The sequence below is a fragment of the Moschus berezovskii genome, chromosome 10 (genome assembly GCF_049115385.1).
Source record: "Moschus berezovskii isolate FMDL1 chromosome 10, NW_MosBer_1.0, whole genome shotgun sequence".
Classification (NCBI taxonomy): domain Eukaryota; kingdom Metazoa; phylum Chordata; class Mammalia; order Artiodactyla; family Moschidae; genus Moschus; species Moschus berezovskii.
The window spans coordinates 50,882,745-50,897,659 of NC_142469.1; the positions used below are offsets into that span (position 1 = coordinate 50,882,745).

General features: G+C 38.1%; 1 protein-coding gene across 7 annotated transcripts in view; it reads left to right on the plus strand.

Annotated features, from left to right (window-relative positions):
- Positions 1–14,915, plus strand: part of HACE1 (HECT domain and ankyrin repeat containing E3 ubiquitin protein ligase 1) — a 118,215-nt gene that overhangs the window by 38,301 nt on the left and 64,999 nt on the right. For 5 of the 7 annotated variants that reach the window (XM_088840683.1, XM_088840684.1, XM_088840686.1 and 2 more), the window contains 4 exons: positions 1,468–1,550; positions 8,250–8,346; positions 9,743–9,844; positions 10,473–10,579. In XM_088840683.1, the coding sequence (XP_088696809.1) occupies positions 1,468–1,550; positions 8,250–8,346; positions 9,743–9,844; positions 10,473–10,579 (389 nt within the window). The remainder of the gene's footprint in view (positions 1–1,467; positions 1,551–8,249; positions 8,347–9,742; positions 9,845–10,472; positions 10,580–14,915) is intronic. The other 2 variants (XM_088840689.1, XM_088840690.1) reach the window with 1 other exon arrangement.

A 14,915-nucleotide genomic window follows, 5' to 3' on the forward strand; every position in this document is an offset into this window, starting at 1 on the left:
GTCTGAATATTTTTCCCCCAGAATCTTGTTTGTGTCCCATGGATAGTATCTAGTCTGTCTTAAGGGTATTAGTTACTTTAAAAATTTTTTTTGCTATTTTCTTTGGTTCCCTTTATTTCTTTATTTTTCTTCCATTTTCTGTTTGTTTTTCAGGTTAGAGGCCTGCTTCAGTTCTGTCTTAAATGTGGTCTGTCCATTCACGTTTAAAAAATTGTCCTATAGACATGTGATAATGTGTACCCTAGTACACATCAGATGATTGCAGAAGTAGAGCTTAGGGGATAAGAGTGTATGTGAATGACTATCAGAGAAACTGAGTTGGCATTGGCTACTGTGCACAGTAAAGGACTTCTTAGCTTTTTAGTATTTTGTATTTTAATTATTATGCTCTTTGAATTTTGAGAAGATTCAGTTCAGTTCAGTTCAGTTCAGTCGCTCAGTCGTGTCCGACTCTCCGCGACCCCATGAATCACAGCACGCCAGGCCTCCCTGTCCATCACCAACTCCCGGAGTTCACTCAAACTCATGTCCACAGAGTCGGTGATGCCATCCAGCCATCTCATTCTCCGTCGTCCCCTTCTCCTCCCGCCCCCAACCTTTCCCAGCATCAGAGTCTTTTCCAGTGAGTCAACTCGTCGCATGAGGTGGCCAAAGTATTGCAGTTTCAGCTTTAGCATCAGTCCTTCCAATGAACATCCAGGATTGATCTCCTTTAGAATGGACTGGTTGGATCTCCTTGCAGTATAAGGGACTCTCTCAAGAGTCTTCTCCAACACCACAGTTCAAAAGCATCGATTCTTCGGCGATCAGCTTTCTTTATAGTCCAACTCTCACATCCATACATGACCACGGGAAAAACCATTGCCTTGACTAGACGGACTTTGGTTGGCAAAGTAATGTCTCTGCTTTTTAATATACTATCTAGGTTGGTCATAACTTTCCTTCCAAGGAGCAAGCGTCTTTTAATTTCATGGCTGCAATCAGTATCTGCAGTGATTTTGGAGCCCCAAAAAATAAAGTCTGACACTGTTTCCACTGTTTTAGAGCTCTGCTATCTACTATTTATTTTTAGAGGCAAAAAATTCAGATATCTAGAGCAGCACTGTCCAGTTTACTAGCCGTATGTAGCTGTTTAAACTTAATTATAATAAAATAAAATTTAAAATTCCATTCCTCAGTTGTACTGGCCACATTTCAAGTCTTTTGTACTTACTTCATGTGTCAGTGATTTTCTGGAACCTTCCCAGGTTAACACAATTTACATTACATTGATAATTCCACAAATACTGTGTAGTGCCTGAGGTGCGGAGCTTACCAAAAAGTGTAATTTATTCAGCCATCATAATTGTCATGTTGCTACTCTTTAAAGATTTGGGTTGTGGTAAGAACTTTCCTTATTAAATGGATTAAAATTGTCGTAACTGTCTTTGACTTCTCTGGCTTTAGTTTTGTTTCTTTTCTTCCCAGACAGTACAGTGCTTGCTGGACAGTGGTGCTGATATTAACAGACCAAATGTATCAGGAGCCACTCCACTGTACTTTGCTTGCAGGTATGATATTTTATATTGCCCAATGCTCTCATTAAAGAAAGTTGCATCTGCTGTATTTCCAAACACAAACATACTTTTATATTTTCTAAAACTCTTGTTTTCCCAGAAATACTGTGCTCCCTTTTAAGATGACATATATAGCATTATGTTTCTTTTATTTAACTGCATGATGAAAACTGTTTTATACTGCCAGGGTTTTCATATGTAGTAAAGTGGAAGCTTTTGATTTACTTGATTACTTAAATTTTAGGCTAATTACTTGGTAAGTTGGAGAAGGCACTGGCGACCCACTCCAGTATTCTTGCCTGGAAAATCCCATGGACGGAGGAGTCTGGTAGGCTGCAGTCCATGGGGTTGTGAAGAGTCGGACACGACTGAGCAACTTCACTTTCCCTTTTCCCTTTCATTAAATGGAGAAGGAAATGGCAACCCACTCCAGTGTTCTTGCCTGGAGAATCCCAGGGACGGGGGAGCCTGGTGGGCTGCCGTCTATGGGATCGCACAGAGTCGGACACGACTGAAGCGACTTAGCAGCACTTGGTAAGTAATAAAAAAGTATCAATAATCTAGTAATTTCCATCATTTTCTTTATCAGTACCAACTTAGTTTCAATAGGTTAAGCTATTAATGTATATCTTAGTTCAGAGCTGTGTCTTTGCTTTCTCTGGATTTGTAACCTAAAAAAAAAATTCTTGAATCATTCTTATTAAATATTAAGCTATATATTATCTTTACACTTTTGTCCTAGTTCATTTTCTTTAAGCATACTTTTTATTGATTGATTCATTCATGTAATAAGCAAACATTTATTTAGCACTCACTGTGTGCCATGCAGTATTATAGGCATTAGTGATACAGTAATAAATAAACCCCAGTTCTTAAGGAGCTGACAGTGTAATAATTATACACATACCTCCCCCTCAACCCCATACAATATGTTCAATTAGTTGTAGTTAGGAGCAGTTCACAGTACACTTGATTTTTTCTTTTTGGTTTAGATTATAAGAATTGTATTATTTATTTAGGCTCCCTATTATAGCTATAATGCTCTCCAGAAAGCTCTTTTCTTTTTCATGTCATTTTACCGGAGGTTTAAAAAATTTTTTTTTGTTGCAGTATTTTGCTTGCAGGATCTTATTTCCTTGACCAGGGATTGAACCTGTGACCTGGCGGTAAAAGAGCTGAGTCCTAACCACTGGACCTCCCAGGAATTCCTGGAGATTTGTTTTAGATGAAACATCTGCTTTTCTTCTTGTTTAACTTCTCTTTTAGGGTCTCTGATGTTGCTTTGATCTGAGTAATTCAAATCATTAAGCCTTAAATTAGAACACAAAGACTTCTGAATCTCTAGACCTCTAGATCTTCCCTGAATTCAGGTTTTTTCTCATGTTATACTTACAATTCGATTGCTTGGCTAGAACACCCGTTCCTTTTTTAGTGTCCTGAATTTATGAATAATAGCATTGATTTCCTGAAATCATATCGTATCTTGAGTGCTTATCTCTAGATCAGACCTTTCTTTGAAACTTCAGATTTGAATGTCCAGTTCTTGATTTACATCATCACTTTGAAGTCTCAGAGAATCTCAACTGTTGACATATCCAAAATATTGCTTCTGATTTCCTTTTCAAGCCTTTTCTCCAGTTTCTCTCATCTCAGTCATTGGAACCCCTATCTTCTCAGTTGTGTGAGCCAGAAACTAGTCATTATTTTTTATTTCTCTTTATCTCTGTCTCTGACCCTCAACTTGGAGTATATTAGTAAGTTCTATAATTTCTACTTTCAGAATATATTCTGAATCTCATCACTTCTCTCCACCTTGCTAACCACTTTAGTTAAAGTTGTAGCGTCTTGTTTAGAATACTGCAGTAGCCTGTTAACCGGTCTTCCTGATTCCTCTGTTGTTTCCCTACCTTCTCTTCTTTCCTCAGAAGCCACGGTGACCTTCTAAAAAATGATTTGGCTATTATCTCGTTGGGTTTAAACCTTGTATTTAAACTTTTCAGTGCCTCTTTATTGAATTTCCTTTAAAATCCAAACCCTGCCTTCTTTCCTGGAGGAGAAATTAGAAACCCACTCTAGTATTCTTCCCTGAAAAATCCCATGAACAGAGGAGCCTGGCAGGGTACATTTCATGGGGTCACAAAGAGTTGGACATGACTGAACAACTGAGCGTGCATGTACACCTTCTTTCATGAAACCTGCATGGTCTGACCCTCACTGTGGTTCAGCCACATTGGTTCTCTTTGAGTTCCTCAAATGCAGTGGATTCTTTCCAGCAGGCTTTTCTACATGCTGTTTGTTTTGCCTGAAATCCTCTTCCGTAGACTTTCTATGTGGCTGACTCCATGTGCTTCATTGTTAATTTTTAGGAAGGAATTCCTGACCAATCTAAGTAGGCCTTTCTGCATATTTCCTATCACAGCATCATGATCATTTCCTTCATAGCACTTTGTATTTTATAGTGTTTATTTACTAGTTTATGATGTGTCTCCCCTGCTGGATTGAAAGCCCAACGAAAGAAAGAATTTTGTCTTATTCATCACTTTATATTCCTTGTGTGGTACAGTGCTTTGTGCTTAGATGCTTTGTAAATGTTTTTGAATGAGTGAATCACTGTAATTACATTTTTAAAAAATTTATGTAAAACAGTGCCATGTGTACTGGTAAAATATAGGTAAGATAAAAAAGCTGAACTTAATGTAAGTTTTTATTGTTGAGAGATGTTAGTAGGTATATCATCATGTGTCTCATTCAAGGATCAGCTGAAACAGGTTTTTTTTTAATTAAATTGAGAAGGTATTGAACTATATAGGAGGTGGGGTTCAAATCACAGCCCCAAAACTGTGCAACTTCTTGATCTCTGAAGCTTTGTTTCTTTGTGAGATGGAAATACTGATTTATACCTTGTGGAACCATAGTGCTAATTAAATGAGATGGCTTATTTAAAGCATCCTGCAGAGGATTTTACACTTAGTAGTTGGTAGATGCTCACTACCAACTAGTTGCAACTAGTTGGTAGCACACTTTTCCACACCTAGTGAGCACAGAGTTGTTTTGTCATCATTCAGTTTCATTGCCCTGCAGGTTTTTCTAAGAAATTTTACTCTTATCCCATAGTACAGGCAAGCCTTTTCTTTCTTCCTTTGTATTCTATTCTAATTCTGAACACTGTTTAATAAAATAGTACTTCTGTGAGTGAGTCATTTCAGATTGCTTTTGAACTAAAATTATGACAGGAACTATCTCCTGGCTACTTTCCTCTCTAGGTATTTTGTATGAGAATTAGGATAATTAATACACTAGATTTTTTTCATGAGAACTATAAGCACACTTTGACTTTCTCCTTCTGCCCAAATCTTCAGGTGCCTTTGTTTTTTATATGGTATTTGCAAATGCTTCAGATCCTTAAATGATTAGGTTGGTTTTGTATTCAGTCATAATACTTGCCATTCCCTTAACTTGGTTCTTTTAATAAAAGTTTGGATGTGTAGTAATTTTCAAATAGTTTCTGTAACTGCAGATAACTTTTATCCTGTTAACGAAAGCAAGGTTTCGCTGGGGTTATATAAATTCAGTAAATTAGAGAGATTTTTATGGCATTTTGGAGGTCTGTAATAAAAGTGAGAGAGGTAAGATTATGAACCTAGTTTACAGCTACTACCAGGCAACTCCTTTCAGTTAGGAAGTCCATTACAAAGTAGCTACATAAAACAGTCCATAGACTCAAAATTGTAAACTTTTAGAATAGAAAAGAACCATTAAGAAAATATAGAAAATACAGCCTCTTTATTTCATCAGCAGTTCCAAAAAATGTTGTGATATGTGTACTATATGCACATTAGCCAAGTTTTCAAATTGTATCACTGCAAGAGTCTAAAGTTGGAGACCTGAAAGTTCTTGAGAAATCAGTTCTAAGTGCTTTAGAAATACTACAGGTTTCTTATTAGTTAAATCTTTGCCAACTTCTTAGTTTCCATAAAATACATTCACACTTTCTTGAAGGGAGTTATCTCAATCAGTGTAAAAAAATAAGTTGAATTGTAAAGAATAGTTATTGAGCACATATTTGTAGTTATTTGAACTGAAAAATCTTTCATGCAGCATTTTGAGAAGTCTGTAACAGGATAATCTTCTTTGTAATTTTTTCACATGAGTCACTTGTGACCCTAATGAGATTATGCAGATTTTATGTATTATAGTAATTGTTTCTTTTAACTTACTTTTGAAATGAAATGCCACCTGGTTACAGATGAGATTTTAATGTAGTTTTAGAAATTATTTCAGCTTCATAAGAATGTCATAGTGATATTTTTTCCTTGATATTAATTATTCTTGTTGCTATATGTGGTAAGAAACTAATCCTAAATAAATTATTATTCAAGGTTTTCTGTTGTTATTTTTTGGTAGCTCAGTACCTTATTTAATGCTTACTTTTCAAATGAATGGTAATCTAAAATTAGAGCCCATCATATAACTCAACAGATACACTGAGTATATGTTATAAGCCAATTGCCCTGCTTGGTGCTATGGAACAAATTATTGTCAAGAACTTTACAGTTTAGTTGGCAAGATTGCTCATCTGACTCAGGTAGTGAATAATTGTAAAAGAAATGTCACTGAAGTCGAACAAAACAGCTTTGTAAATCTGGGGTTTTCATAACGTTAGTATTAGTACTAGTACTAAGTGACTTCATTCCTGTCTGACTGTTTGCTAACGTTGGGTCCTAGCAAAGAAAATTATTGTTTCCTTAAGTAAGCTCAAGTTAGTTTCTTTTCTCATAGTCCTTATTTTTAGGTATTATATAGAATAGGACAGTGTTATTTGTAAAATAATTACTGTTAACTGTATAATACATAATGTGTTGGCCAGCACTTCCACCTGAAATGATGCTTGATGAAGACTTTTCTTAATGTAGACTAGTAAAATTAGTTTCTGTCACTTTTGGAGGGATTGCTGATTTACTTGGTTTCTTGATTTTCTGCTTTTTTAGAGTAAATTAGATACTGTGCTTAAGTTATTTTTCATCTGTTGATATTTGTTTTAAGGAAGGTAATCAGTATTATAATAAAGTTTCAAGAGAGTGATATACCTAATATCTGCCACCAGGTTAATACTAGGATGCTGTTTTTGAAATTAATTTCAGTTACACTTTATGCAGTGTCATTTTGTGGAAAAGAATGAATAGGTTGTTTTTAATCTGTTTAAGTTTCTGATAATCTGTATAGTCTTTATGAAATAACATACTTTTTTAGGTAACAGTACTGTGGGAAAAGTATCGGTCTAGAAAACCAGAGATACGAGTTTGAGTTTCACTTGTGCTTGAATAGTTTGTTTCATCCACAAAATAAAATTCTTTGATCAGATACCCTTCGAAACTGTATGATTTCCTTGGGCATTTTGTAAAAGTAGCTTTAAATAATGAAACCTAGAGGCTTTGCTGGTGGCTCAGTGGTAAAGAGTCTGCCTGCCAGTGCAGGAAACATGGGTTTAATCCCTGGATTGGGAAGATTCCCTGGAGAATGGAATGGCTACCCACTCCAGTATGTTTGCCTGGAGAATTCCATGGACAGAGGAGCCTGGTAGGCTACGATCCACGGGGTCACAAAGAGTCAGACACATCTGAGTGACTAACACTTCCACTTTCAGGGGTTTCCCTGGTGGGTCAGTGGTAAAGAATCTGCCTGCCAGTGCAGGAGACATAGGTTCGATCCCTGGTCCAGGAAGATCCTACGTACCTTGGAGCAACTAAGTCCGTGTGCCACAGCTACTGAGCTTGTGCTCTAAAGTCAGGGGACTGCAATTATTGAGCCCATGTGCAGCAAACTGGTGAAGCCCGAGTGCTCTAGAGCCTATGCTCCACAGCAGGGGAAGCCACTGCAATGAGAAGCCCATGCAGCACAACTAGAGAAAAGCCCAAGCAGCAGCTAAGACCTAGCACAGCCAAAAACATTAAATTAAAAAAATATTTTAAAAATCTTATTAAAAAATAATGAAATCTAGAGTGGTTGTAACTCCCAAAACAACTTGTTTCTGTCTTAAAGTGGTTGCTACACCTACTTGAAAGAGCAGTTAGAGTGAATAGGGCGTGTGGATAAGAATTTTTCATTGCAGGTCAGATTGAATAGCTGTCAGCAGAAACCAGACTGAATGGGCTGATAAAATGAAGGTTGGAAATTAGATAGTATTTTTGGCTAATTAATCTCCCCCCATTTATTTATTTTGATTTTTGTCTTTTTTCCTTCTTTTGTTTTTATTTTTTACCAAGTATTGAAGCGTCATAAAATGTACACTTGTTTTTTGTATTGCGATTCTTTTGGACTAAGAAATCTGGAGACTTGGATCTTTGTGGTGGAAAGCAGGTCAGGCTAGAATTGAGAAGAAAATGATTGAAAGAAAAAAACAGCATAAGCCTGATTAGCAGCAACTTATCTCAAAACGTTATGAGTTATTGTAGTAATACGTCCCAAGTTCAATTCTAAGATTCACTAGGTCAGTTTCTTATCTACATTATTAAAGTATGATTTAACATTGCTAAATTTTTCTAACTGTTGAGGTTGTAGTTCAGATCTTCCTCTCAGTGTTTCAAAATTGTCATCCTCGGTTGATTGATACTAACTGTCCATAATTTATTGAGAAAGACATTTTTATGTCTTATTAAAAAGGTCATATGTTAACTTGGTTCTGTTTCTGTACAGTCATGGTCAGAGAGACACAGCACAAATTCTTCTATTACGAGGCGCCAAGTATCTGTCAGATAAAAATGGAGTAACCCCTCTGGATTTATGTGTACAGGTATGTTGTTAATGTATATTCCTACTGTAGGCTACCAACTCCAGTATTCTTGGGCTTCCCTGGTAGCTTGGCTGGTAAAGAATCTGCCTGGAATTCAGGAGACCTGAGTTGACTTCTGAGTTGGGAAGTTCCCCTGGAGAAGAAAATGGCTGCCCACTCCAGTATTCTGGCCTAGAGAATTCCATGGACTGTATAGTCCAAGGGGTCACAAAGAGTCGGCCACGACTGAGTGATTTTTACTTCACTTCACTTTACTTTGTAATAGAAACTGAGACAGGTAAGATCATTTGTTTTTCCTCAAGTGAGAGGATGGGTACAAAGATTCTTACTCCGTTAAGAATATGATCTTTAAAAGGAACTGTGATAGTATAAGAAATATATCTTTACCTATATCCCAGTTACTAATACAAGAGGCTCTAAGACCCTTGGAATCTCCAGAGTAATAAGAATGTCTTTTTGTGTATTAATGAGATGACTGGTGACTGAAAGACCCTAGGTAGCTTCAGGAAAGGGACTGGTTGACAGATGAGCCATCCATGTTGTTAGAGGCAGCCTCCCCTCCCATTCCTAGGGAGGGAGTTGAGCTAGAGACTGAGTTTAGTTACCAGTGACTGATAATTTAATCATTCTTGCCTGTGTAATGGAACTTTCATAAAAACCCTAAACAGTGTGGTTTCTCAGAGAGCTTCTAGGTTGTTGAACACATCAAAGTGCTGAGAGGGTGGCTCACCCAGAGAGGGCACAGAGTTTTTGTGCCCCTTCCTACATACTTTGCCCTATACATCTCTTCTATTTGCCTGTTCCTGAGTTGTAGCCTTTATAGTGAACATATAACTAAGGTGTTTCCCTGAGTTCTGTGAACAGTTCTAGCAAATTATTAAACCCGAGGAGTAGGTCTTGGGAGCACCTTACTTATAGGTTAGTCAAATGTATGGGTGACGTGGACTTGTGATTGGATTTTGAATTGGGGTCACTCTTGCAGGACTGATTCCCTACTGTGTAGTAGTAGTAGTAGTAAAGTCGCTCAGTCGTGTCCGACTCTGCGACCCCGTGGACGGTACCCTACCAGGCTTCTCCATCCATGGGATTCTCCAGGCAAGAATACTGGAGTGGGTTACCATTTCCTTCTCCAGGGGATCTTCCCAACCCAGGGATCGAATCCGGGTCTCCCACATTGGAGGCAGACGCTTTAACCTCTGAGCCACCAGGGAAGCCCAGTTAGCATCATAATTGAATTAAACGGTGAGATACCCAGTCAGTCAGTGTCCACAGAGAACTGGACAGTTGCTTGGTGTGGAAAACTCACATATTTGGTACCAAACTTATATGTAGAAGAAACAATTTTCCTTTAGGAATTTTGTTTTTAAACCTAGATAATCTTAAATCTTGTTTTTAGGGTGGATATGGAGAGACCTGTGAAGTATTAATTCAGTATCACCCTAGGCTTTTCCAGACAATTATTCAAATGACACAGAATGAAGATCTCCGAGAAAACATGGTAATATAAATGTGCTAATATCTTGTAAACAAACAAGCTTTGTTCATATGTGGTGTATATGGCATTTTATAAATGTGTTTAGTAATTTTATTGTGTAAATATTTTAATAATTTGAGTTGGCTTATCTGCTTTATAGGGTGAGTATGAATTGCATAATAATTAATAAACTTTGTGCTAATATTTGGCCCTGTGAGTCTTCTGTCCTCTGCACCTTTGATCTCTTCTTAAGATAATTAGAATATTTCCCATAGGTAGAGGAAAAGAACCTAAGAAGGAATATCATGTTGTGATTAGTAATCACCAGTTTACTGAGCTCTGTATTTGTAATATTCTTTGAACAATTATAGAGTTTAAGTTTTTTTTTACATTTTAGAAGTTTGGCATTAATTTCCATAAAAAAACTTGGTGACTTCTATTTATACTTTTTCACTGGGTGAGTTTGAACAAAGATTTTTTATCATCTTATCTCTGTATAAGCTTTTGATTTTATGCAAGTCCAGATAATTGTAAAGGACTTGATTCAGCTAATTGAGCTTTGGGATACTTACCAAACTAATAAGTACTTCATTTCTTGACAAAGTTTATTGGATTATTATGTAATTATATTTTTTATTTGTAAAAAATTTAGTTACGGCAAGTTCTGGAGCATTTGTCTCAGCAAAGTGAAAGCCAGTATTTAAAGATTCTAACAAGCCTTGCTGAAGTTGCCACAACAAATGGTCATAAATTGCTTAGGTAAGTGTTTAAAAATACACACAAATCAATAGGCAGCAATATCTGTCAGCTTTGTCTCTTTTTAGGCTTTTCTGGGAATAGTTTATTTTGTTGATGCCATTTGGCAGTGTTAAGATGTTCTAAAAATTTGCTGAGTTATCATTGCACAGAGTCCGACACGACTGAAGCGACTTAGCAGCGGCAGCAGCATTGTTTTGTTTTAAAGGACTAGAGCAATTAACTGAGGAGACTTTAGTCTGTGTAAAGAGACTAAAATAGAGACTGACTTAAGTGGATTTGCGGTTTTGTATCTAGAATTTTATAAAATGACTGCTTAGACTAGCCATATATGTAAAGTGTTCATAAAAAAGTGTCAAGAATGTAGTTTCCGTTCCGTTCTGTTCCGTCGCTCAGTCGTGTCCAACTCTATGCGACCCCGTGGACTGTATCCTACCAGGCTTCTCCGTCCATGGGATTCTCCAGGCAAGAATACTGGAGTGGGTTACCGTTTCCTTCTCCAGGGGATCTTCCCGACCCAGGGATCGAACCCGGGTCTCCCGCTTTGGAGGCAGATGCTTTCAGTTCAGTTCAGTTCAGTTCAGTCGCTTTAATTAACTGAGTATAGGCTAAACTACGGAGAAGGCAATGGCAAGCCACTCCAGTACTGTTGCCTAGAAAATTCCATGGATGGAGGAGCCTGGTACGCTGCAGTCTGTGGGATCGCTAAGGGTCGGACACGACTGAGCGACTTCACTTTCACTTTTCACTTTCACACATTGGAGAAGGAAATGGCAGCCCACTCCAGTGTTCTTGCCTGGAGAATCCCAGGGACGGGGGAGCCTGGTGGGCTTCTGTCTGTGGGGTCACACAGAGTCGGACACGACTGAAGTGACTTAGCAGCAGCAGTAGCAGCAGCAGGCTAAGCTAACTGAGTATAGGCTACAGTTCAACCCTGCAGTATTCTTTATGAAAAATCAGCCCTCATGATTATTTATAAAGTTTACTCCCTGAAATGTCCCCCTCAGTTCAGTTCTTCGTTCTTTCCAATTCTGTGGTTTTAGTGGCTCATAAATAAGTCCATGAAGTTAATGCCTTTATAATATTTTCCTACACCTCCACTTATTTGTATATGATTAGCCACCCCAGTTAGGACTAAACAGCCATTTAAAAATCATTACTGTGTTATTTCTTAGCTTACAGATTTGGCCCACTTCTAGTTTGGATACTTTCTTCCTTTGTAGCTTTCTTTTTACTTCAACTTTTAATACATTGATGGTCTTAGAATAGATCATGATCTTCTCTCACCTCTGTGTGCAACTGGGTTTTGTTCCTCCCAGCTTGCTGCTGCTTCTGTAAATCAGCTACATTGTCAAATCCATTATGTCAGCTCTTTATTCCTGTCTTCCTTCGTACTTTTCATATACTTCAGACCAGAATCATACACTGTACTATTTGCTTAAAACGTTCTGTACATTCATGGTCCAAGATTGCTTTCTTGGATTTATTTATTATCTGGTAAGTCTTTCTTAAACAGTCCTATTCGGTATCTGTTCTGTTCTGTTCTGTCGCTCAGTCGTGTCCGACTCTTTGCGACCCCGTGGACTGTAACCTACCAGGCTTCTCCATCCATGGGATTCTCCAGGCAAGAATACTGGAGTGGGTTACCATTTCCTTCTCCAGGGGATCTTCCTGACCCAGGGATCGAACCCGGGTCTCCCGCATTGGAGGCAGACGCGTTAACCTCTGAGCCACCTATACCATTTGCTAATTTTTCTATTCTCTTTTACCTTTGATACTACTTTATTTATTTTTTTTTTTTTTTGAACAGAGGAAAATTTATGCGTCGAACCTGGACTGGTCACTTATGATAATATACATGCTACAATTCCATTCTCTCCAATCATTCCACCTTCACCCTCTCCCACAGAGTCCCAGAGACTGTTCTAAATGCCTGTGTCTCTTTTGCAGTCTCTTATACAGGGTTCAGGTTACCATTTTTCTAAATTCCATATATATGCGTTAATATACGGTATTGATGTTCTTCTTTCTGGCTTACTTCACTCTGTATAATTGGCTCCAATTTCATCCACCTCATTAAAACTGATTCAAATGCATTCTTTTTGATGGCTGAGAAATACTCCATTGTGTATATGTACCAAAGCTTTCTTATCCATTCATCTGCAGATGGACATCTAGGTTGCTTCCATGTCCTGGCTATTATAAACAGTGCTGCAATGAACATTGGAGTACATGTGTCTCTTTCAATTCTGGTTTCCTCGGTGTGTATGCCCAGGAGTGCGATCGCTGGATCATATGGCAGTTCTATTTCCAGTTTTCTGAGGAATCTCCACACTGTTCTCCATAGTGGCTGTACTAGTTTGCATTCCCACCAACAGTGTAAGAGGGTTCCCTTCTCTCCACACCCTCTCCAGCACTTATTGCATGTAGACTTTTGGATAGCAGCCATTCTGACTGGTGTGAAATGGTATCTCATTGTGGTTTTGATTTGCATTTCTCTGATGATGAGGGATGTTGAGCATTTTTTCATGTGTTTATTAGCCATCTTTATGTCTTCTTTGGAGAAATGTCTGTTTAGTTCTTTGGCCCATTTTTTGATTGGGTCACTTAGTTTTCTGGAATTAAGCTGCAGGAGCTGCTTGTATAATTTGGAGATTAATCCTTTATCAGTTGCTTCATTTGGTATTATTGTCTCCCATTCTGAAGGTTGTCTTCTCACCTTGCTTAGAGTTTCCTTTGCTGTGCAGAAGCTTTTGATTTTAATTAGGTCCCATTTGTTTATTTTTGCTTTTATTTCCAATATTCTGGGAGGTGGGTCTTGGAGGATCCTGCTGTGATTTATGTCGGAGAGTGTTTTGATACTACTTTAGATGCTGTCTTTAAGATTCATTGAATTCTAGCTTACTGTAATGCTCTCCTTTTATTAGTCATTTCTGTTAATCCATTTATATGATGAGGACCTTCTAAGATATACTGAGTATAAGTGTGGGCTCTGGAGTTAGCTGGACTCAGGTTTAAATTCAGACATCACCATTGACTGTGTGTCCCCAGCAGGGAGAGAGTTTCTCTTCATCATCCACTCATCTGGCCAATGCACATTTTTGAGTGCCTGCTATCCACTAGGCCATCTGCTACAAAATGATGACTCAGTTCAGTTGAGTCGCTCAGTCATGTCCGACTCTTTGCGACCCCATGAACCACAGCACACCAGGCCTCCCTGTCCATCACCAACTCCCGGAGTACACTCAAACCCATGCAATCCAACCATCTTATCCTCTGTCGTCCCCTTCTCCTCCTGCCCTCAATCTTTCCCAGCATCAGGGTCTTTTCAAATGAGTCAGCTCTTTGCATGAGGTGGCCAAAGTATTGGCGTTTCAGCTTCAATATCAGTCCTTCCAATGAACACCCAGGATTAATCTCCCTTAGGATGGACTGGTTGGATCTCCTTGCTGTCCAATGGACTCTCAAGAGTCTTCTCCAACACTGCAGTTCAAAAGCATCAATTCTTCGGCGCTCAGCTTTCTTTGTAGTCCAGCTCTCACATCCATACATGACTACTGAAAAAACCATATCCTTGACTAGCTGGACCTTTGTTGGCAAAGTAATGTCTCTGCTTTTTAATATGCTGTCTAGGTTGGTCATAACTTTCCTTCCAAGGAGTAAGCGTCTTTTAATTTCATAGCTGCAGTCACCATCTGCAGTGATTTTGAAGCCCAGAAAAATAAAATCAGCCACTGTTTCCCCATCTATTTTCCATGAAGTGATGGGACCAGATCCATGATCTTAGTTTTCTGAATGTTAAGCTTTAAGCCAACTTTTTCACTCTCCTCTTTCACTTTCATCAAGAGGCTCTTTAGTTCTTCACTTTCTGCCATAGGGTGGTGTCATCTGCGTATCTGAGGTTATTGATATTTCTCCCGGCAATCCTGATTCCAGCTTGTGCTTCCTCCAGCCCAGCATTTCTCATGATTAACACAGACAAAATCTCATCCTATGTTTAATTTATAGGCTAGTCAACATTTAATTTCCTTGTTGAAAAATGATAGTAAATATCTTAATGAATTGTTGTGAGAATGAAATGTTAAGATGTAGGCATATGACCAAGCGTTGTGTCTGGCACATAGTAGAGATGATGATGGTGATAATGATACTTCTTTTTTAAATTCCTCATAATATCTTTATCCTGTTTTCCTACATTAGAAAACTTGGTTTTTCTGCTTAAATATTTACCATATTTTCCACTCTTCCTAGAAATCAGAAGCTTTTATATTTTTATGTTTCTCTGTTTTTGTTTTATGTTCACCTTTAATACATATCTAAGAAGCTTCTAATAAGCTGT